The 22,529-nt window shown below is 39.3% G+C and overlaps 2 protein-coding genes across 3 annotated transcripts in view; both read right to left on the bottom strand.

Annotated features, from left to right (window-relative positions):
• Window positions 1-2,751, bottom strand: part of RSBN1 (round spermatid basic protein 1) — a 47,142-nt gene extending 44,391 nt beyond the window's left edge. The window contains exon 1 of the mRNA XM_060622708.3: window positions 1,941-2,751. Coding sequence (XP_060478691.3) covers window positions 1,941-2,646 — 706 coding nt within the window. The 5' untranslated portion in view covers window positions 2,647-2,751. The remainder of the gene's footprint in view (window positions 1-1,940) is intronic.
• Window positions 2,752-4,346: 1,595 nt separating this feature from the next.
• PTPN22 (protein tyrosine phosphatase non-receptor type 22) overlaps window positions 4,347-22,529 on the bottom strand; it is a 60,057-nt gene continuing 41,874 nt past the window's right edge. The window contains exons 16-21 of one of the 2 annotated variants that reach the window (XM_060622705.3): window positions 21,231-21,258; window positions 17,521-17,604; window positions 17,156-17,271; window positions 15,672-15,702; window positions 10,711-10,788; window positions 4,347-4,976 (exon numbers count right to left, since the gene is read on the bottom strand). In XM_060622705.3, the coding sequence (XP_060478688.1) occupies window positions 4,912-4,976; window positions 10,711-10,788; window positions 15,672-15,702; window positions 17,156-17,271; window positions 17,521-17,604; window positions 21,231-21,258 (402 nt within the window). In that variant the 3' untranslated portion in view covers window positions 4,347-4,911. The remainder of the gene's footprint in view (window positions 4,977-10,710; window positions 10,789-15,671; window positions 15,703-17,155; window positions 17,272-17,520; window positions 17,605-21,230; window positions 21,259-22,529) is intronic. The other variant, XM_060622707.3, reaches the window with a different exon arrangement.

Here is a 22,529-nt window from a genome sequence, read left to right as displayed (position 1 = left end):
ATTTAAAATGAGATTCCTCAATCATACCAGCCACATAAAAGCCTTCAAAATTTGTTTCAAGAGCCGCATATGCCCAGTGGCTACCATACTGTACAGCAAGCACAAATACAGAACATTTCCATCACTAGAGAAAGTTCTGTCAGACAACACTGAGTTAAAGGTTTATTTTTGTCTGTTTTTTAAAGAACACAGGGCCTGTGAGTCCTCAGAGAAGCGCCCTGTTGTTTATTATACATGTAATTACCACCATCCCTCCATAAAAAGGGGCTAGGTCAGAAACTTTTGATGGTGCTGGCTACTGTCACTCTGATTCCAAGGCAAAGGGAAGGAGTAAGCAAGGAAAGGGGAAAAGTAAATAGCATAAAAAAAGAAAGGAATAACATGCAGCGAGGGGAAGACGCTTGAACTGGGATTCAAGAGATCTGGGTTCTACTTCCTGTGGTGCCAATGATTCATTAAAAGAAAAAAATTTTTAATGTTTGTACTTGGTACTAATTAACTGTAACTTAATTAGACAAGTCGCCTCACTACTTTGGGCCACAGTTTCCTCTTCCACAATACAAATTTAAATCGGATGATCTCTAAGATTCCCTCCAAATCTGTGTGGTTAAAACACACACATAGAAGAAATGAGGTGAGAAATAAAAGAGAACAAGATCATCACATATTGGTGGTGGAAACTGGCACTCCTGTCAGCTTGGCACAAGTTTTATTCCTGATAATAACACCTGGATACCACCAAAGTTAGAAAGATTTAATTCAGTAAGTATTTTTTGAGCAATTATTTGCAAAACACTGCACTATTTGTACGTAGAACCACAAAAAACTTGAGTCAAGACCAAGTACGTGGAAGAAATCCAAGACTCAGAAAACTTTACATTGAAAGACTTGTTCATTAACATGTAATACCCCATCTGGCCCAATGCGACTATATAAGCATCTTAAAATCTTCTTGAGGAAATACAACTAACAAACTATATGAAATCATATACAAACACACGGTATACTCAAACTTCATACCCCCTCCTTTCTGCGGAGAATACAAATAAATGTTCCATGTACTTGGGAACAGGAAGACACCAATATTAGTAAACCTAATTTCTCTAGATTCCACATTTAATTAGGTAGTCCTACATTTCCTGGGTTCGGTATTCTTGACTTTAGTGTGGGCTCTTGGAATTAAATAAATTGTCAATTTTTTTGTGTGCCAGAAAGAATAAATCGCAACGGGAATTCTTCCAACGATCCATTACAGCACGTTTCTCACTTTTCAGAGGCACGGTTGGTCCTATTTCCTAGGATCATAAGAGACAGAAAACCTTCCCCATCCCTCTCTATCGAGAAGTATTAATATAAAATTAAAAATTATTTCACCTCCGGATAAAAAAGAACCACTATAAACTACGTTTGATATTTTACCTTGCAGAAACTAAAGCAACCTGAGTCGAGGAACCTGTGTAAGAATTCAAACTCATTAAAGCCCCACACCATACCCGTGAATATTTTGGAGCCGAGGAGAGTTTATATTAAAGATTTCCACGAAAGAAAACAAGAAGAAAGGATTTTAGCGACAAGCCTTTACTTTAGAAAAGCAGTTTTTAATACCCCAGCTACTAATCCCACGCCAAGGACCGCGCGGCGCGGAAACCCTGGCGAATTTGAAAACAAACGTTGGTAAAGGCTGGGGGTGAAGGGCGGGGGTGGGGAGGGGAGAGCCGGGTAAGGGGGTTAGTAACTGACAGCTCGGCCTCGAAACGAGAAGCCTCAAGTAGGTCACGCTGTGTCAACGGTTTGAAATCCAGGGTCCACCCCAGTGGGCTTAAGGGAGTAGAGCAGCAGGAGGTAAGCAGGGGTTTGGCGTCTTTCAGTGCTAAAGGGGCGGGATATCGGACCTAAGGGAGACCTAGAACCCGAGCTCGGGGTAGTTCGCCTGCTCTCACCTCTCTTGGGGGCCTTGATCAGAGGCACCCCTCCAGTTCTCTCCCCGTTTTCCTGCTTGTCCTTGTGCTTGAGATCGCCCGGAACGCAGGAGCTGGGGTCACCATCGGAGCCGCGGTGGTGATGGTGCTTGTGCCGCTCCTTGTGGCCCTTATGCTTGGGCCCGGCCGCGCTCACCGTCAAAGGAGAGAAGGTGAAGAGGGCCGATGTGCCTGGGGCCGGGAGCGGGGCAGCGACAGCGGGCCCGGCGGGTGCCAGCGAAGGTGGCGGCGGAGGCGGCAGGAGCAGAGGCTCAACAGGGCCTGGGACGGTTGGGGCTGCATTCGTTGGCGGCAGCGGCCCGGGATGTTGGCGGCTGCGACGCCGCCGGTGAGGGGGAGCGAGAGGGGGGTCCTGGCTCGGCCGCCCCCGCTTCTCCTGAGAACCCCCACTGCTCGCTCGGCGCTGCCGCTTCACTCCCCGCGGCGAGACCCCAGCATGGGGTTTCTCCTTCCCTTCTTTGTCCGGCTCCTCCTGCGCCGCCACCGCCCGTACTACGCGCACCGCTCCGACCTGCGCAGCCATTTCACCCACAAACACACATTTAAATGGCCCGACCGCCCCCCCGTCCGCGCATCGCGCAAGCGCCGCCCGCGCACGGCCCGCTGGGCATTGGAGTCTCTTCCCCGCCCTCCACTTCTCGGCCGTTCTTCCTCCGGAGCTGAACATGCCGGAAGCGGCAGTTCCCAGCGCTTCTCCGCAGGCCTCTCCGAGTGAGCTCTATTTTAAAGCACCCAGGGCCTCGCAGAGCCTCATGGGAGCGGTAGTTCCCCCGCGCTCCCGCCGCGTCCCTGGCTCTGGGAGTGGAGGAGCGGAAAGGGAGCGTGCGCCGAGTCACGCTTCGGGCTGCGACGCAACCGCCGCTGGGCGGAGAGTTGCCGCCAACCGCCTTAACGGCCGAAACAATGTTAGTGGCTTTCAAGTCTGTCTGCGCGTTCCCATTATCGTCTGTGTGTGCCCCCTTGGTCATTATACACGGAGTCGGTGGGCTCCATAGGTACTTATCAATTTCATATTCATTCCTCTCAAAACCTTTGTGAGGAATCCCCGGCCTCTTATCTTTGGACAAGCGACGAAATGAAGAGGAAAGGGGAACTTGGTCATACGTAAAACGAGAGCGATTTGGGTTTAGAATCTAATCGGGCTGCAGTGAAGACACGTTTTAACCTCTTCGTGGGCATTGCCATGGTTACAGGTACCCGCGTAACAAGGCAGGTGCGAGAACTGCCCGGGAGCCTGGTGAGCGCCGCCGCACCTCGCCTTAGAGCCACATCTCCTCTAATGCCTGGAAAGGTAGAGGCCGTCATTTATTTTGAATCCGTCCCTAGGTGGAAAACCCATGTTTTTAAACTTTTTGAAGATTTTTTTTTCATGTCCCACGTATAAGGTTGCATAAATTTGAGAAATGTGTCTACCACAGACCTATCCAAAAATCGTCACTGTGCACCAATGTTGCTGCCCAGAAATTCATCCACAACTTCATCGGCGCTTTAGATTTTCCCTAAGATTCTCTTCCTATATTTGGTCCTTGATAAAGATATTTGGAAATAATTGATTACAATGAAGTACTCAGAAATGCCAGTAGTGCCTGGAGGATTCAGCTAAATGAACACTGCAGTAAAGTTAGCTTAAAGACAAAACAGTTTATTGTGCACCTATTGCGTGCGATGTACTTCAATAGACAGTTAACATTTCATCCAATTTGCGCTATCATCTGGCTTTGTAATGAAAGACATTAAAGAACAAATGCTGTTTGAGTATTTTAGGTTCTGAAAGTTAAACTTTTCTAAGTTCCAAAAAAAAGTTCAATCATGAGGGGAACTCGGGAATCTTTTGTAAGAATAATTACCCACTAACTTACTTGTTACATAAAATTAGATTTGAAAAATCAGATTTTCTTAAAATATTTTGTAGAAGAATTTTTAGGGGCCCTGGATAGCTCAATTGGTTAAGCGTGGGACTCTTGATTTCCTCTCAGGTCCTGATCTCCGTGTTGTGAGACAGAGCCCGGTGACAGCAGGAGCCTACTTAAATATTCTCTCCCTCTCTCTCTCCCTCCCACCCTCTCCCTCTCCATCTTTCTCCCTGCCCCTCCCTCACCTCTCCCCCCCCCCAAATAAAATTTTTTAAATTAGTAGTACCTCTGACTGGTTGGATGTAAGTTGCACATGTTTAATACAGGACCTTTGAAATGAAGAAAATGCTACCGAAAGATAACGATTTTGTTGATTATTCTTCAAGATTTGGTAATTGAAGAACTTTGGTTAAAATTTACCAGAAATGTAGTTGAACATCCTGTTAGTTGGTATATCCAAATACAAAAATTATTTTCATTATTCTTTTATTATTTTCATTATTGAAATATGATATGAAATTATTTTCATTATTATTTATTCTCTTAATTATAACGTTTCCTTTTCTTACTACTCTGGTTTTCCACCTTTGGGAAGATGTGCAAGGTATACTCCATTTAGGCAAAAATAACTCCCAGGGAATAGTCATTGTCACAAGCAGTCATTTTGTATCATTTTGTGCCACAACCACAAGTCAGATTTTGTGAAACACTTGGTATTGTAAAATCTGGCAATGCAGACATTCCGTTGAGATCCAGTTCTTACAAATATTTTGAAGTTTCTGCTTAAGTAGAATAAAAATAACTTCCAAAATGAAAAATAAGTCCATTCTAAAACTTTCTCATCCAGCATTCTCTACATAATCCCAAGTGACAAACTTATTTCCAGTTTCCAACCCAATGCAAATGAGATGAAACTGTAAAACTTCTGGCACTTCTTTGAATATGGCTTTTCTAATATTGCTATTAAACGTTACAGGGTCTTCATTGTTGAAATTATAAATATGGAACACTTATTTTAGCTAGCAGTATTCCAGTAGTTTTATTTCCAGATGCACTTGCAGCTATATTCCAAAGTTGTGTTAAATATTCCAAGTCGCTGGTGGTTTCCTTGGTCCTTTGGGTTTTGAAAAACGATTTGCAAACCCTGGGAACAAAAATAAAATGGAAAAGTTTTTTAGTATATAGAAATGAATACTTAGATTTTAGAGCATGTTATAATGTATGCAAGTACATGGATTTTTTTTTTCAAAACGTTAGGCAACATCTTTGATCAATTAATAATAGATTATAAAGGCACAGTAATTAAGTTAGTGCATAAATGTTAACAATACTAATAACATTTTAAATGTGTAGAACACTTATAAATTTACTAATGGTAATAATTAGATGAAGAACCCTGGTTATAACAATCTTTAGTAATTCAGCATATACAGTTGACCCTTGAACATTTTCTTTAGCTTACTGTAAGAATACAGCATATGATATCTAGATAGATAGATAGATAGATAGATAGATAGATAGATAGATATAAGATAAGCATAAGACTTCAGGTCAACAGTAGACTATTAGTAGTTAAGTTTTGGGAAATTTTAACTTTTGCAGATTTTCAAATACATGGGGGTCAGGGGGGCATACCTATTCCCCAAATTGTTCAAGGATCGATTGTAATATCCTTTTCTTCCAAGTTTCTTTTTAATGTGTGTTTATTTTTGAGAGAGAGAGAGGGCGGAGGAGGGGCAGAGAGGGTAACAGATGATCCAAAGTGGGCTCCACGCTGACAGCAGAGAACCCCATGCGGGGCTTAAACCCACAAACCATGAGATCATGACCTGAGCCGAAGTCAGATACTTAACTGACTGAGCCACCAGGCTCCCCTTTTTTTCCCCCAGTTTTACTGACATATTATTGACATGTAACATGTTAAATTTAAGGTATACAACATGATAATTTGATACATGTATGTATTATGAAATGATTAGCACATTAAGGCTGGGTAAGACCTCCATCTCATATAAGTACCATTTTTTGTGGTGATTACATTTATGATTTACTCTAAACTTTCAAGTATAGAATACAGTACTGTTAAATATATAATTACCCTGCTGTATGTTAGACCCCCAGAACTTATTCACCTTACAGCTGGAAGTTTGTACCTTTTGGCCAACATCTCTTCATTTCCCCCAGCCCCTGGCAACCACCATTCTACTGTATATTTCTGTGAGTTTAGCTTTTTTAGATTCCACATATAAATGATACATACAGTATTTGTCTTTCTCTGGCTTATCTCATTTCGTGTAATACCCCCAAGTTTCATTCATGTTGTCTCAAATAGCAGGATTTCCTTCTTTTTTATGGATGAATAATACGCATATATATATATATATATATATATATATATATATATATATGGAATGTATATATAACACATGTTCCTTATCCATTCGTCTGTCAAGTGGAAACTTAGGTTCTTTCCATGTCTTGTGTATTGTAAATAATGGTGCAGTGAACATGAGGTGCAGATACCTCTTCTGAGGTAAGGATTTCACTTATTTTAGATAGATACCCAGAAGTAGGATTACCAGATCATGTAATAGATCTATTTTCAATGTTTTGAGGAACTTCCATGCTGTTTTCCGTAATGACTACGCCAGTTCACATTCATACCAACAATGTATGGGACTCTCCTTTCTCCACAGCCTAGCAAACATTTGTCTGTTGTCTCTTTGATAATGGCCATTCTGACACATGTGAAGTGATATCTCACTATGGTTTTGATCTGCATTTCCCTGATGATTAGTGATACCTAGCATCTTTGCACACACCTGTTGGCCATTCATATGTCTTTTTCCAGAAATATGTCTTTTCAAGTCCTTTGCCCATTTTTGAATTGTTTAGTTTTTTTAAGTAATATCCTATGTCTACATCTTTTCTCCTACCACACATAAAAAAAAAAAAAAAAAGCCTGGGAAATTTCAATTTCAGAAAAATAAGCACTATTGCTTTACAAAATTATTATATTAAACTCACTCATATTTCAGGTACCTTTGTGGCTCAGCCATTAAGCATCTGACTTTGGCTGAGGTCATGATCTCACAGTTCGTGAGTTCAAGTCCCACATCTGGTGAGCACGAACCCCCCTTCAGGTGAACACAAGCCCCACTTTTCTCTCTCTCTTTCTCTCTGCCCCTTGTGGGATTCTCTCTCTCTCTGCTCCTTGCTCACTTGTGCCCCCCCCCCAAAAAAAAACAAAAAACAAAAAAATTCAGGTATATTTCTACTTCGGCCCAGAAAGCCCTCAATTTACTAAGATATTGTTTCAAAAGCTTAGGAAAATAAACTAATAAACAATCGTGAAAAGCTAAAGTAATCACTTTTATTTATCTGTCTCCTTCAAACATTCCTCTCTGCCCCCTCTCTCTCCTCAAAAGAAGGAGGACAAGGAAATTGTGCAGAACCAATGAAAATTGTTTCTGGATCCTTTCAAAAAGATTTGCAGGTTGATAACATCAGCTCTTTATCACTTTAGCAACATAGGACTTTTCTGTGATGAAGGTATATTTTCAAGGCACTCTGAAAATTAACAACTTTAGGCACTCAAATTGAACAATGAAAGCTTTGAAATGCAAGGGGAGAACAGAACATGGAAAACTAAAAATATTCCTAAACCTTTAATTCCATCATCTTCCAAAATTGTGGGTATTGTACACCTTACAGAACTGATGAAAAGGTCAGATGAGATATTTCTTAAAGCATCCAGCACAATGCATGGCACATCATAAACACTCAAGTGTTGTTTCAATCAGAACCACAAAAAAAAAAAAAAAACCCATACCAGAACTAGAAGAAAAGGTGAGTATGGAAGAGAAGAAAAGAAGATAAAAACAAGAAAACTACTAATATTAAATTGAATAACGGTGATGATAAAAAAAAAACTGGGGGAGAGGCACACAGCCAAGTTCATAATACATTTTACTCCTCTGAGTGATAAAAAAGAAAATAGAAGGAAGAATATTTCAGGTTAAATAGCTTCACACAAATAGTCACAAACTCATCCATTCAGTCCAGGTAGCTTGACTGCAACCCAAGTAAACTGAGAATAGAAGTAAGAACATAATATGTAAGTACCAAGTATCTGAAACCTGAAAGAAATACCTGCATTCAGTCTTTTTCACTGATCAATTCTGAATAATTTAGAACAATAGCAAGTTACCTTTTTTTTTTTTTTTTTTTTTACTGTTTATTTTATTTTTGAGAGACAGAGCATGAGCCGGGGAAGGGCAGAGAGAGAGAGACACACACACACACACACAGAATCCCAAGCAGGCTCCAGGCTCTGAGCTGTCAGCACAGAGCCCAACATGGGGCTCGAACTCAGAAATGGTGAGATCATGACCTGAGCCAAAGTTGGACACTTAACCAACTGAGCCACCCAGGTGCCCCAGCAAGCTACCTTTTTTTGCATGTAGGCCAATTCAGAAAAAATAAAAATGTTTATAAACAGAATTTTTATTCAAAATTAAAAACTTTTGTATGTAAATTATTACTACAATTTATATTGCTTCCTTCATTAAAAAGAAAAAAGGGGGCGCCTGGGTGGCTTAGTTAAGTAAGCATCTTACTTCGGCTCAGGTCATGATCTCACGGTTCGTGGGTTTGAGCCCCGCGTCGCGCTCTGTGCTGACAGCTCAGAGCCTGGAGCCAGCTTTGGATTCTGTGTCTCCTTCTCTCTCTGCCCCTCCCCAACTTGTGCTCTGTCTCTCTATGTCTCTCAAAACAATAAATAAACATTAAAAAACACAAATTAAAAAAAAGAGCCAGTGAAAGAGTTGTGCTTTTTAAGTAAGTAAATATTCAAATCTAAGCATATTTGAGAAGAAATATATTATGGAGGCAGCTCTTCAATATTTTATCTTCATATTAGATCACAGATTGTTGTAAAGTTAGATGGGTCATGAGTTACTCAAGTGGTATCACTGATGGAGAGAAAGGAAGGAAGGAAGGGAACATTTGTGTTCCAGGCAAAGTTTTGTGTGTTTTTTTCATGGGGTATATGATAATCTGTATGAATTTTTTAACTAAATGATTTCATAAGAATAGTAACTTCTTTGGGGCGCCTGGGTGGTTTGGTTGGTTAAGCGTCCGACTTCGGCTCAGGTCATGATCTCACGATCTGTGAGTTCGAGCCCCGCGTTGGGCCCTGTGCTGACAGCTCAGAGCCCGGAGCCTGTTTCAGATTCTGTGTCTCCCTCTCTCTCTGCCCCTCCCCTGTTCATGCTCTGTCTCTCTCTGTCTCAAAAATAAATAAATGTTAAAAAAAAATTAAACAAAAAAAGAATAGTAACTTCTTTTTCTCTAACATTTTAAACCTTAGACAATATAATCTAGATAAAGATTGTTAATGTTTATTTTTGAAAGAGAGAGAGGGCGCTAGTGAGGGAGGCGGTAGAGAGAGGGAGAGAGAGGATCCCAAGCAGGCTCCAAGCTGTCAGTACAGAACCCGATGTAGGGCTCAAACCCCAAACTGTGAGATCATGACCTGAGCTGAAACCAAGAGTCAAACCAACTGAGCCACCCAGGTGCCCCCAAATAAAATTTTTCACCCCAAAAAAATGTATCCAGAGATTCTAGTTGATATTTTGCCAAGGTGAAATGGAGACCATAATCCAGGTGTGGCCAGGGATTGCTACCTGTCCACCAGAACCTTTCCTTGGTTCTTCAGGAATAGAATTGTATTTCAGCAACTGCCCACCCAGTGTTACTACTTTTCCCAGCTACTCTTGCAATTTAGATGTAGCATATGTCCAAATTCTCAAGCTAATGTGAGCTGACGCGATGTTGCCACTTCCAGGCCGATACCTCAAGACCAGAAGAGGCGATCTCACCTCTTACATATTTTTCTCTTATCTTCTTGCTACCTGCAATCTGGATGTGGCAGCAACCCAATTCTGACCATACAAATAAGGACAATACCACACAGCAACAGTTCTCAAGGTCTTGTCCCAGGGTACCATGGGGGCTCCCAGATCCTTTCCTGGGGGAGGGGGAGGGAGGTCTGCTTTTTGGGTAATAATTTTAAGTAATTATAGCCTACACTAATTACTACATTCCTTACGAATATTTATAGTATATGTGATACTATCTTACATAGTATCATGAATTTATGTCATATAGAATAATAGGATGCTTAAAATAATATAAAATTATCATTTTTTTCTTTTTTTTTAATGTTTATTTTTGAGAGACAGACGAGTGCAAGCTGGCGAGAGGCAGAGAGAGAGGGAGACACAGAATCCAAGCAGGCTCCAGGCTCTGAGCTGTCAGCGCAGAGCCTGACGTGGGGCTCAAACCCATGAACCGTGAGATCATGACCTGAGCCGAAGTCAGACACTTAACCGACTGAGCCACCCAAGCACCCCATAAAATTATCATTTTAGGTTTATAGTTTATAGTTAGGGACAGTGGGGCAAACAATTCCTTTAAACTGTCAGGATTGTGCTTCAGCCCCTACTATAGAACGAGTTCTATAAAATTAGATGGCAAGTGTTGTTCTTATGACCACACTCATGTATTTTTTATAACTTTGATTAGATATGAACTAGAGTCTCATAGCATCTCAGAATTTCTTCATTTGGCTAGTCACACATTCATTTACTACATGGCAACATAATCATGTGGTTACCTAGCTTTATTTTCTGCTATCCTAGGCAATTCCATCCTAGGTAAGATGTTAAGAGGTAGCTAAGGTCAAAAATAAAAAGATAAATTGCATGGAAAAAATATAGATATAAGGACCTATATATCAACCTTGAATCCTATTTAAAGTTCATACTACAAGATAAACATTTTTTTTAAACTGTGCTGGAAAATAACACACATACCAAAATTCAGAAGGGAGCTGGAGCGATTTGACTGAACAGAGTCTGCAGGCTTGTTTGCTGGAGAAGAATTAGAGACACCTAGAATCAAAAGAAAAAATGTAAGGGAAAAGATGAAGACAAACTCTGATTACTGTTTATCAGAACACATAACTTGAAATATTTCCTCCAAAGTAATTAAGACTCCCAAATTAACATATTACTACAAAATACCACAAAATACAGATGCTTACTTACAAATGGGTTAACTCTTTTGTGTGTGTGATGGGGGGATGGGTATCTTTTCTTTGCAAACAGATTGTATAGTAAAGCCCAACACTAAAGAAAATCACCAGAGTATTCAGGAATAACATCCATTACATTGTGAAACAGCTTTGAGGGGGATTCAAATTGTGGCTTTTGATTTCATTTTACTTTGCACTCATCACTCTTAAGACACTTTTAAATCATTTGTTTTCCACATGACTTCATCTATGGTTTTTCTTATAGCATCCTTTATTCCTGGAATATCTTCACTCTCCAGCCTACCTTTTTCCCATTATAGAGGCCCAGAATCTCCCCAAAACATTATTATATCGCTTTGTTTTGCTATGTTAGCTACTAATAGATAGGCTTAAAATTATGTTTCTCGGGGCACCTGGGTGGCTCAGTCAGTTAAGCGTCCGACTTTGTCTCAGGTCATGATTTCACAGTTTGTGAGTTCGGGCCCGCATTGGGCTCTGTGCTGACAGCTCAGAGCCTGGAGCCTGCTTTGGATTCTGTGTCTCCCTCTCTCTCTGCCCCTCCTCTGCTTGTGCTCTGTCTCTCTCTCTCTCTCAAGAATAAATAAAACACTAAAAAAATAAAATAAAATAAAAAATGTTTCTCTTCCCAGCACCCTAATATATTCATGTATCAATTTCTGCCCAATTTTAAAAACACTCCAGTTTTCACATCGTCCACATTTTGCACGTGCACTATCTAGCAGTGAAAAAAATAATAATTTCAGGTTTGTATAAACTTTCTATAAAACTTTGTGTAAAAACAGCATATGATTGGGGAGAAATTATTAAAAAGTCACCCTTTTTTGGTTTTCAACATTTTCAGTATGCAGCGTGAGGACTGCATCTATGTTTGTAAACACATGGCTAATGTTACAATTTGAGAAAAACCTCCCTCTCCGTGGAGGTACTTGAGTATGAAGCCCTGCGGGACGTAATGAATTTTAATCAGATTCTATTAAAATATATATTTATTGAATATCTTTTATGTGCCAAGCATTGGGCTAGGCGCTGAGGAGAGAGACACGCATAAGATGTGCATGAAGGTAAGAAAGTTGAGGACATATCAATCATCACCATAATGCATATGAGCTGAGAGCTGTATACATCGTTCAGAAAGAAAACAATTACGCCAAAAGGAGGGAGTATTGTCTTTTTTTATAACAGGAGACGAAAGATTCTGCAAATAAATATATCAAAGGGAATTGCTGCTTTGCATACTGGCTTGCCACAATTTGTTTTTTTTTGTTTGTTTGTTTGCTTTTTGTTTTTGGAAAATGGCATGCCATGTGGTTGAACTTGATATACTTGTAAGTACTTAGTTTTGTTATTAGGCTATTATATAAACAAGACTGATTATCCTATAATTTACTTTTTTCTTTTCTTTTAAATTTTTTTTCATGTTTCTTTATTTTTGAGAGAGAGAGAGAGACAGAGCGTGTGCAGGGGAGGGGCAGAGAGAGAGGGAGACACAGAATGCGAAGCAGGCTCCAGGCTCTGAGCTGTCAGCACAGAGCCCGACGTGGGGCTGGAACTCACGAACCGTGAGATCATGACCTTAGCTGAAGTCAGACGCTCAGCGGACTGAGCCACCCAGGTGCCCCAATTTACTTTTTTCATTTAATGAAATATCTTGGTTTTTTCCTATGGCAGCTTCAGTAGAATTGTATCATGTCACAGATAAATTTATGCTGGCCTGCCCAGCGTTAATTCTTCCTTCTTCTGATAACAGAACTTGAGTTTTTCTTTAAGAAACCACCCCAGCCCAATTGTCAGCGTCCATACTTCTGGTGAAGTTGATTCTACCATTAGATCAAGGAACTGACCTATGACTAGGGCTAATTTTCAGTTGGTACATTGCCATGATCATAGCAGTTAGGTCTGACCTCATTCCTTACTAGTCAGTGTCCATTCTGATTCTGCTTAATCAGAATATACTGGCAATAATTGGTTCAAGGTTGGACAAATGAACCAAACCAACACAGGCAGGCCCAGTCAGCAGCACTAGTCATCGGACTATTGCTTGAGCAACCAGGAAACAGCTCATTTTTTCCATCATAAGCCTGAAACCACATGGTAAAAGCCTGCCTATGAATGAGCTAACACAGAGTAAAACAAAGGTGGAGATATGGCATGAGATTGGGTCCTGATTATATCATTTGAGCTCTTGGTTACAGGCCAACGAATGCCCCTCTTCTGCTTCAGCTGGCTTAAGTTGGGTTTTCTATCCCTTGCAACTGAAGGGTATCTGAGTAATTAAAAGTTTCCCACCAAAAGTAGGCATCAGGCATCAGGCATCATGGTTGATAGCTTTAATTCTTGTCACCCTATGATTCACTCTCCACACAGCAGCCAGGAAGATCTTTTTAAAAAACAGATCATGTGGGGCACCCGGGTGGCTCAGTCGGTTGGGGGTGGGAGTCTTGATCTCGGCTCAGGTCATGATCTCACAGTTGGTGGGTTTGACCTCCGCAATGGTGGCACCAAGCCTGCTTGGGATTCTGTTTCTCCCCTGATCTCTCTGTCCTTCCCCTACTTGTGCTTGCCCGTGCACACACACGCCTATGCACTCTCTCTCTCTCTCTCTCTCTCTCTCTCTCTCTCAAAATAAATAAACTTTATAAAAAAGAGAAAAAAACCAGCTCATGTAACGTCTCCGCTTAAAGCTCTTCAACCATTGCACTTACAATAAACTCTAAACTACTTAACATGACCCATAAGGGTTTAACTACCTTCTCCCCCACCACCACCATCTTGCCAGTCACCACACTTTATTGCTCTCTCCTCATAATACCCTGCAGCTACGATGGCTTCCTCTCAGTTCCTACAACACACCAAACCCACACTCGAGAGCTTCTACGTTTGCTACTCCCTCTATCTGGAGGGGTCCTCTCCCCACTTTTCTCCTGGCTGGCTGCTCCTTCATGTCTCAGGTTTAATCATTACTTAGAAAGGGCCTCCTGGACCACTCGTTCTAAAATAGATCCCCTTTGTTTTATTCTCTCTCATAATGACCCTCTTGGTTTCCTGCACAGCATCTATCATCATGCATTATTATGCATGTATCTGTGAATTTACTTGTTTAATGTCTGAATCCCTAACTGGACTTAAGTTCCACAGAGGGATAGCCCAATACCTACATACCATCATACACCCAGTGCCTTACAGAATGCCTAGCACTTAATAGGCACTCAATGAATATTCAGCGAATGCATGGATACTATGTTTAAATGCTGGCTTAAAACAACAGGTGAAGAATCCTTACTTTATCAAAATTAGGACCAGCTTTAACTACAGACCAGTTGGAGATCCAGGCTAAAGGGAGAACATCTGGAATTCAAGAGTCATAAACCATCTGGAAGGGGAAGAGGACATTTTTCCCAAGTACAGGCAGATAAATCTCAAGCTTCAGGATCAGTTTTAAGGGTCAGATATTTTAAGGGCCAGTTCTTCATTTAAGGACAAAAGACCAGAGGATAAAGGCAGCTGAGAAATTGAAATTAGCCTAGACCTAGAGAATGATCTGGGAGGTCTTACTCAGAAATAATACTCAGAGTCTCTGAGTATCTCACCACATATTGAATCTATGCCAACCTAAATTTACCTGAAGTGTCTGTGTCTTTGTTTGATATCCCCAAGATAGGGTTGGAGCTATATAAAGAGTTTCTTTTCTTTTTTTTTTTTTTAAGAAAGAAAATTGGGTGTTTCATAAGCTAAGCTCTTCAAACCAAACTGGCTAGCTATTCAAGTCCGTCACTTCTTTGCTTTGGGCTATTTTATTTCCCCTGTTTTATACTACAATTTCCTCCGAAATGTTTAAATTCTCTTTTGACTCACATTAGAGGAAAGAGTATATTTCCCAATCATATTTTAGCCATCGTAGGTGAGAAATCTGTTCACTTCCAAGATCAGGTGTGGTGTCAATGAAAGCAGGTGAGCACAAGTCTATTGACAGGGAAGTAGAGTAAAAACTCAGAAGAAATGGGTTAGATTCAGCTATAAGCCTTCTTATATAGGCGATACCATAAATCATGTTTTCTCAGTGCTCTTTGTCCCTCCCTCTAACACCAGTATAATACCAAATAGCTGTTGGGTCCTTGATGATTGACCAAGTGGATCGAATTTATAAAAAGTGTATCACAATGCTTTATATACTTTTAGTTGTAAATAAGGATTTCTAAGATAATCAGTTTGCCACAGTTTCAGGAGTTTTTCATTTTTGTTTTCATTACAATATAGCAAAAAAAAAATAAGCAACAGACTTTTATTGCTAATAATACTTGGCAAAAATGGTAATGTGTCAATACTCTGCTTGTTTCGTTAAATCAACACATTTGTTTCACAATATGCTTTGCTGTGACTATTTTCAAAGAAAATACATCTGAGGTTAGACTGCTAGGAATTTTAAATAACACACTTGCATGACAGCATCTTAGGATGGGTAGAAAGTGCCAAATATCGTATTATTATTCCTGTCTGTTAAACAGAAACCCCTCCCCCCTCCTTACTCCCTTCCAATATTACCATTGTAGAGCCTAGCACAGTACAAGGCCTAGAGGTGATTGGTCTGATACGCAGGGCCCCAGCAAGGCCCTGTATAGGAACAATAATGTTAATTTTTTCCCAGAGTGGTTATATAAGGGGAAACTACACAATTGTGGAAGCGGTGTACTTATTCTAAAAAACAAGTATAAAGAAACTTACTCTTTTTCATGTTTCTCAAAATTTTCAAGCTCTACAAAAATGAAAAGGGACACGTTAGTCTTCTCTTGTTTTCCTGTGAAATCCAAAATACTTTAATCAAGTAGAAATACAGACGGCAGTCAAAAGGATTAATTTCCTTAAAAATAGCCTTCAAAACACACAAAATTATTTTTCCACCTTGTTATTTGAATTCAGTGCAAAGCCTCCACTTGATTTTGTCTTGCCATTTTTCCCACCTCCATAAGAATCCCCCTATGTATTTTGAAAGAATGTTCTCAAAATATCAGAGGAAAAAGATGGGAGTTTCCACTTCTCTTCTTTATTAGGACCGTTCCAGAATCCTCAATGGCTTCTGAAGATAGCTGTGATACACAGCCATTCCCATTGTAGCCGAGAACTTTTGCTAAACGTATCCCCAACTAAATTTACTAAGGTCCACTCCATACTGTTACCATACCACTTCCTTCTCCCTCCACTCAGAAAACCCACTCAGCCTCCTTGAGGGTGAAGTCTCTAACTTATCTATTCCAGGAACCTACCCAGATTTCTTCTTTTCTTCACATTGCCTCAGCGTGTTTATTTTAATCTGTTCCATGGTATTTCGTTCTTTTTATATTTTCATGTTGTTTCTCAGATAGGCATTCTATTCCAATAGATTACCTGTAGTCTTTTCAATGGCAGGTAGATATCCTTTATGATATTTCTGTTTTCCCAATACATAATGAAACTGTATTCTTCTATATAATACATATTTAATACATTATTTTTTGGACAATGTCTGTTTAAATTTTTGAAAATAAGTCATTTATTTATGATTCAAAATATGGTAGTAAAAAATGCTCCCATCTTTGTTCTCCATCCACCCAGTTTCTAACACTCCCCCCACAGATAAACATTATTGTTAGTTCCTTATGTACCTTTCCAGAGTCTCTTATGAACACATATTACAAATAGAGACCATATTTTCTACCTTTTAAAGAAAAGTTAATAAATTATATATAAATACACTGACAGAGTCCTCATTCTTTTTTTTTAGCTATATAGTATTTCATTATATGCATATACTTTGATTTATAATTTATTTAATCAGTTCCCCTAATGATTATCAGTCTTGTCTTTCCAAATCAGCTGCTCTTATAAATAATCTAGTTTCCCTCTTGATTCTGGCAGCAGGGGAAAGGTGGAGGGTATGAACACCATCAGAAATGGAAAGCCTCTGGGGCGCCTGGGTGGCTCAGTCGGTTAAGCGGCCGACTTCAGCTCAGGTCACGATCTCGCGGTCCGTGAGTTCAAGCCCCGCGTCAGGCTCTGTGCTGACCACTCAGAGCCTGGAGCCTGTTTCGGATTCTGTGTCTCCCTCTCTCTCTGACCCTCCCCCGTTCATGCTCTGTCTCAAAAATAAATAAACGTTAAAAAAAAATTAAAAAAAAAAAAAAGAAATGGAAAGCCTCTGGCATGTTTCTTAAAACTCCCATCTTCTTTACCTTAGTCCTTGTGAAACTTTTTCCAGGAGTCTTCAATGTCTGCTTTGAAGATGTTGAATTTTCCATGGTGTTAGGACAGCTAGTAGAATAGGTCCGTATAGACTGAGCCTGCATACCTTAAAAAAAAATGTTTTGTTACATAGCTTTTTAAGCCTTTGGGATATGTATAGGTATATATTCGGTAATTCTTAGCTTTGCTTTTTTATGCATTATTTTTACAATACATTTTGGGTTTTTTTTAAATGTATTATTTTTCTCTTGTTTAACCATTCTTTATGCCTTTTCAGTTTAGGTCCTATTTTATTGTTAATCTGTTAGAAGTCTCATTTTTATAGCTTTTTTGAGAGGAATGTACTTCCACTTACAATCTTCGTCAGCAAGAAGGAAGGACTCCAGGGTTCTTTCAGGGAGTGGAGGTGGGGGAGGAGAAGACCGATCTTGATGTAGATCTGTGATAAGAGAATACAAACAAAACAAAACAAATCCATCAATCAAAAGTTATAAGTCAAAATCCCTTTTTGGTGTTGTATAACTTTTCCAACTTTTCAATATTAACCCACAACAAGCAAATAAAAAATGACCAAACAATAACTGGAACCTCAAGAATTTTGTTCTTCTAGTTTTTTAGCCAAGGAGACTATGATTCATGAAAAACTTTTAGCTCACGTAGAAAAGAATTTTTCCAGGGGCACCTGGGTGGTTCAACTGGTTAAGCATCCAACTTAGGCTTAGGTCATGATCTCATGGTTCATGAGTTTGAGCCATGCATCAGGTTCTCTGCTGTCAGCACAGAGCCCTCTTCAGATACTCTGTCCCCCGCCCCCACCGCCTTCCCCTCCCTCCACCTTCTGCCCTCCCCCTTCCCCCCCTTCCCCTTTCCCTCCCCCCCTTTCTTCCCCTCCCCCATGCTGTCTCTCTCTCTCTCAAAAATAATAAACATTTTTTAAAAAGGCGGGGGGGGAGAGAACAGTATTCTTCCAAAGAAATTGAACTTAAAATTAATCAAGCTTCTAGTTCTAACTACCATTTTACATAGAATCCTGGGGATAGAGTAGCATGCTATATAAAACCATGAGAATACAAACAGGGAAATCTGGAATATCCGCAGTCTCTGACAAATGACCCATGCTCTTCTACAAATAAATGGCATGAGAAAATATAAAAAGGAAGGAAAACTGTTACAGATTTTAAAAGACTTAACAAATCTATAAACCAAATGCAGTGTGTAGTCTTTGAATCCATATTCAAATAAACCAACTGTAAAAAAACATTTTTGAGACAATTTGAGAAAATTGAATAAAATCTGGATACTAGATTAATATTAAGGAATTATTGTTCATTTCATTGGTGTGATAATGCTATTATGGGATGTTTAAAATGTGTTTGAGATTTTCCATGATGTAAAGAATTTTATTTTATTTTATTTTTTTAACGTTTATTTTTGAGACAGAGACAGAGCATGAACGGGGGAGGGTCAGAGAGAGGGAGACACAGAATCTGAAACAGGCTCCAGGCTCTGAGCTGTCAGCACAGAGCCCGACGCGGGGCTCGAACCCACGGACCGCGAGATCATGACCTGAGCCGAAGTCGGCTGCTCAACCGACTGAGCCACCCAGGCGCCCCAGAATTTTAAATAATAGAGCTATTTTCCCACACAGTGAGGCTTAAAGATACAAATGGTGTATAATATCATACAGTACTGAGTATAATTATAGTAATGTCTTTTGAAAATGAAAATGTGGTTCAATGCTAGAGTTTTACCTGTCTCTAGTCTTTGGGTTCTTTAGCCTTAGGATTTGTCTCTAAATCAAGTTCTCTTGTTTATTTCTTATACGCTGGATGATATGCAAAATAAAGTACACTGCTTATTTCCAGCTCCTAGTGCAATCACTGGCATATAGTAGGCACTTAATAAATATTTGATAACTACCCTGAAGTCGCTTATCATCTTCCAGCTTGCCATTAGGGAATACACTGAGAACTAAAACTAACTTTCAGTGAATGATACCCTGCCAAATATCTTCCTAAAATACCATTTTCATCTTATTTCTACCCTGATGAAGAACCTACAATGCTTATTACTTGTCGCATTAAACTGAAATTCTTTTGCCTAGCTCTATGTGTGTATGATACAATACACATAACAAAATTTGCCACTAATGACAGTGCATTTACAGTGCTATGCAATCATTACCACTACCTATTTCCAGACCACTTTCATCACCCTAAAAAGAAACTCTGTACCCATTTAGCAGTCACTCCCCATTCTTCCTGGATTAGATTGGCTACCATGAATCGGCTTTCTCTCTGTATAGGTTTCCTTGACTTGGATATTTCATCTGTCTAACTTTAAAATCCTTCAAAACTGGGGGATGCCTGGGTGGCTCAGTCGGTTAAACATCCAACTTCGGCTCAGGTCATGATCTCACAGTTTGTGGGTTCGAGCCCTACATCAGGCTCTGTGCCGACAGCTCAGAGCCTGGAGCCTATTTCAGATTCTGTGTCTCCCTCTCTCTCTGACCCTCCCCTGTTCATGCTCTATCTCTCTCTGTCTTAAAAATAAATAAACATTTAAAAAAATCCTTCAGAATTGGAATGCCTGGGTGGCTCAGTCGGTTGAGCAGCTGACTATGGCTCAGGTCATGATCTCAAGGCTGGTGAGCCCACATCAGGCTCTGTGCAGACAGCTCAGAGCCTGGAGCCTGCTTCGGATTCTGTGTGTTCCTCTCTCTCTGCCCCTCCCCTGCTCGCACTCTGTCTCTCTCTCTCTCTCTCTCTCTCTCTCTCAAAAATAAATAAACATTAAAAAAAAATTAATTAAAAAATTCCTTCAGAATTAAATAAATAAAATCCTTTACAATCTTTCCACATTTTATCCATCCAAATTTATTTCCATATTTCCCAAATAGATCCTCTAGTGCAATTAAATTAACCTACTCACCATTTCTCTATGCTCATAATGCTTATTGCTACCTTTGAAATCAATGTTATCCCAATCCCTGCTCCTGGAATGTTACCCTGATCCCCTCCTTTTTCCTCTAACCATATTCTTAAGTTTCTTTTTTCTACTCAGTGACGCCTTTCCTAACCACTCCAGTGATACCTCCCCTTTTTCCAGACTCCTGGTGATTATAATCAGTGCCACACAGATTATCAGTTAATGGTTCCAAGTTACCAATTTTGTCTACCCAATTTGCATATAAACATTAAACAGTACCCTTTCTTATATATCCTGCCCATTCTAACACTGTATAAAGCATACTGAACTTACTTAGGAATTGCTTATTTAGTAATTATCTAATAAAAATGATAATAGGTAACATTTAATGAGAGCTTACTATTTGACAACCACTGTGTTAAAAGCTCTTTCTGCATTATCTCACTTAACTGTTACAAAAATCCTCTAAGAAATGAGTCCTTTTATCCTCATTTTATAAATGAGAAAAATCAATAAAGAAGTATATAATTTAACCAAGGTTATGCATCTTGATAACTACTGGTAGGCTAAGGATTTGAACTAAAGCCTCTCCGACTCCAAAGCCCGTGCTCATTAATCTCAATGTTAAACAACCTATGCATATTTAAATAATATGTTCATATGAATAAATATGTTAAGGGCAACTACCACCTCTTATAATGTATATAAACTACCTATCAATGCCCAATAAATGTTAGCTGTGGATGTTGTTATTCTATGTATGAAACAAGTGAAGCTCAAAAAAGTACTGGAAAAGCACAGCAAGTTAAAGATCTAAAGAATCACATTTCTAACAATGGTAAAACCTATAAAACAGAAATGCTGCAAAGCTTTAAGAGATTCTATCTGAAAGAGGTTTTGTTTTTTTTCTGAGGAATATATATGAAAGAACAGAATTCTAAAACCCTGTGTTTACCTTGCCCTTGACAAAACAAAACTCCTAGCCCAGGAAAATCAGAAATAAATCAATAAATAGTGGTAGCTATTATGGGAACTATGTCATCTCCTGAGGTGAATTACTCTAAACTTAATGAGTCATTCCTATAGTATAAATTCTTAGGGCTAAATGTCATCTAAAGCCAAGGGAAATTTTTTTACCTGACTGGGAACTCCGCAGTTTTACACTCTAAAAAAAAGAAAGAAAGGAAAAGTGAAAGAAGGATAGGTACACAAATTTACAAACTCAAAGCCATAAAAGGCATTTTTGAAATCATATTTCATATACCTCCAGAGACAGTTACGAAATGTTGATCCTATTTTACAAATTTATAAATGCACTCACTGAATTATGAAAAGGCATCCTTAACTCTTACAGTGCTCTATTTTCTTCTTGTAAATTTCTTTGTTCTTTTTCTTTTTTTTCAAAGCAAGCTTACGAATTTTTTAAAAATGTTTTATTATTTTTCAAACCTCAGGTATAATTAACATACAGAGTTATATTAGTCTCAGGTGCACAATATAATGATTCAACAGTTTATACATTACTCAGTGCTCATCAAGATAAGTATACTCTTAATTCCCTTCACTGATTTCACCCATCTCCCCTCTTTCCTCCCCTCTGGCAGCCACCAGTTTGTTCTCCATAGTTATGAGTCTGTTTTTCTGTTTGTCTCTTTTTTCCTTGTTTGTTTTGCTTCTTAAAGTCCGTATATAAGTGAAATCATATGTCTTTCTCTGTCTTATTTCACTGAGCACAATACCCTCTTTTTTGTCACAAATGGCAAGATCTCATTCTTTTTTATAGCTAAATAATATTCCTGTGTGTGTGTGTGTGTGTGTGTGTGTGTGTGTGTGTGTGGAAACAACACTTGGGTTGTTTCCATATCTTGGCTATTGTAAATAATGCTACAGTAAACATATGGGTGCATATATCTTTTTGAATTAGCATTTTCATATTCTTTGAGTAAATACCCAGTAGTGGAATTACTAGATCATATGGAAATTCTATTTTTAACTTTTTGAGGAGCCTCCATATTGTCTTCCACAGTGGCTGCACCAGTTTGCATTTCCACCAGCAGTGCACGAGGGTTCCTTTTTTTCTATATCCTCACTAATACTTGTTTCTTGTGTTTTTTATTTTAGCCAGTCTGACTAGTGTGAGGTGATAGCTCATTGTGATTTTGATTTGCATTTCCCTGCTGGTTAGTGATGTTGGGCATCTTTTCATGTGTCTGTTGGCCATCTCTCTGTTTCTTTGGGAAAATGTCTATTCATGTCTTCTGCCCATTTTTAAATTAGATTATTTGAGGTTTTTTTGGTGTTGAGTTGTGTAAGTTTTTTATATATTTTGGATATTAACCCCTGATCGAATATATCGTTTGCAAGTATCCCCTTCCAAACCTTACAGTGATTTTTATATGTCACAGTAATTGGTCTTAAACTGATCCTTTTTTTAAA

This window comes from Panthera onca, chromosome C1 (assembly GCF_046562875.1).
Source record: "Panthera onca isolate mPanOnc1 chromosome C1, mPanOnc1 haplotype 2, whole genome shotgun sequence".
Taxonomy (NCBI): Eukaryota; Metazoa; Chordata; class Mammalia; order Carnivora; family Felidae; genus Panthera; species Panthera onca.
Note: the sequence above shows the minus strand (reverse complement) of the source record. Positions and strands in the feature narration are given on the sequence as shown.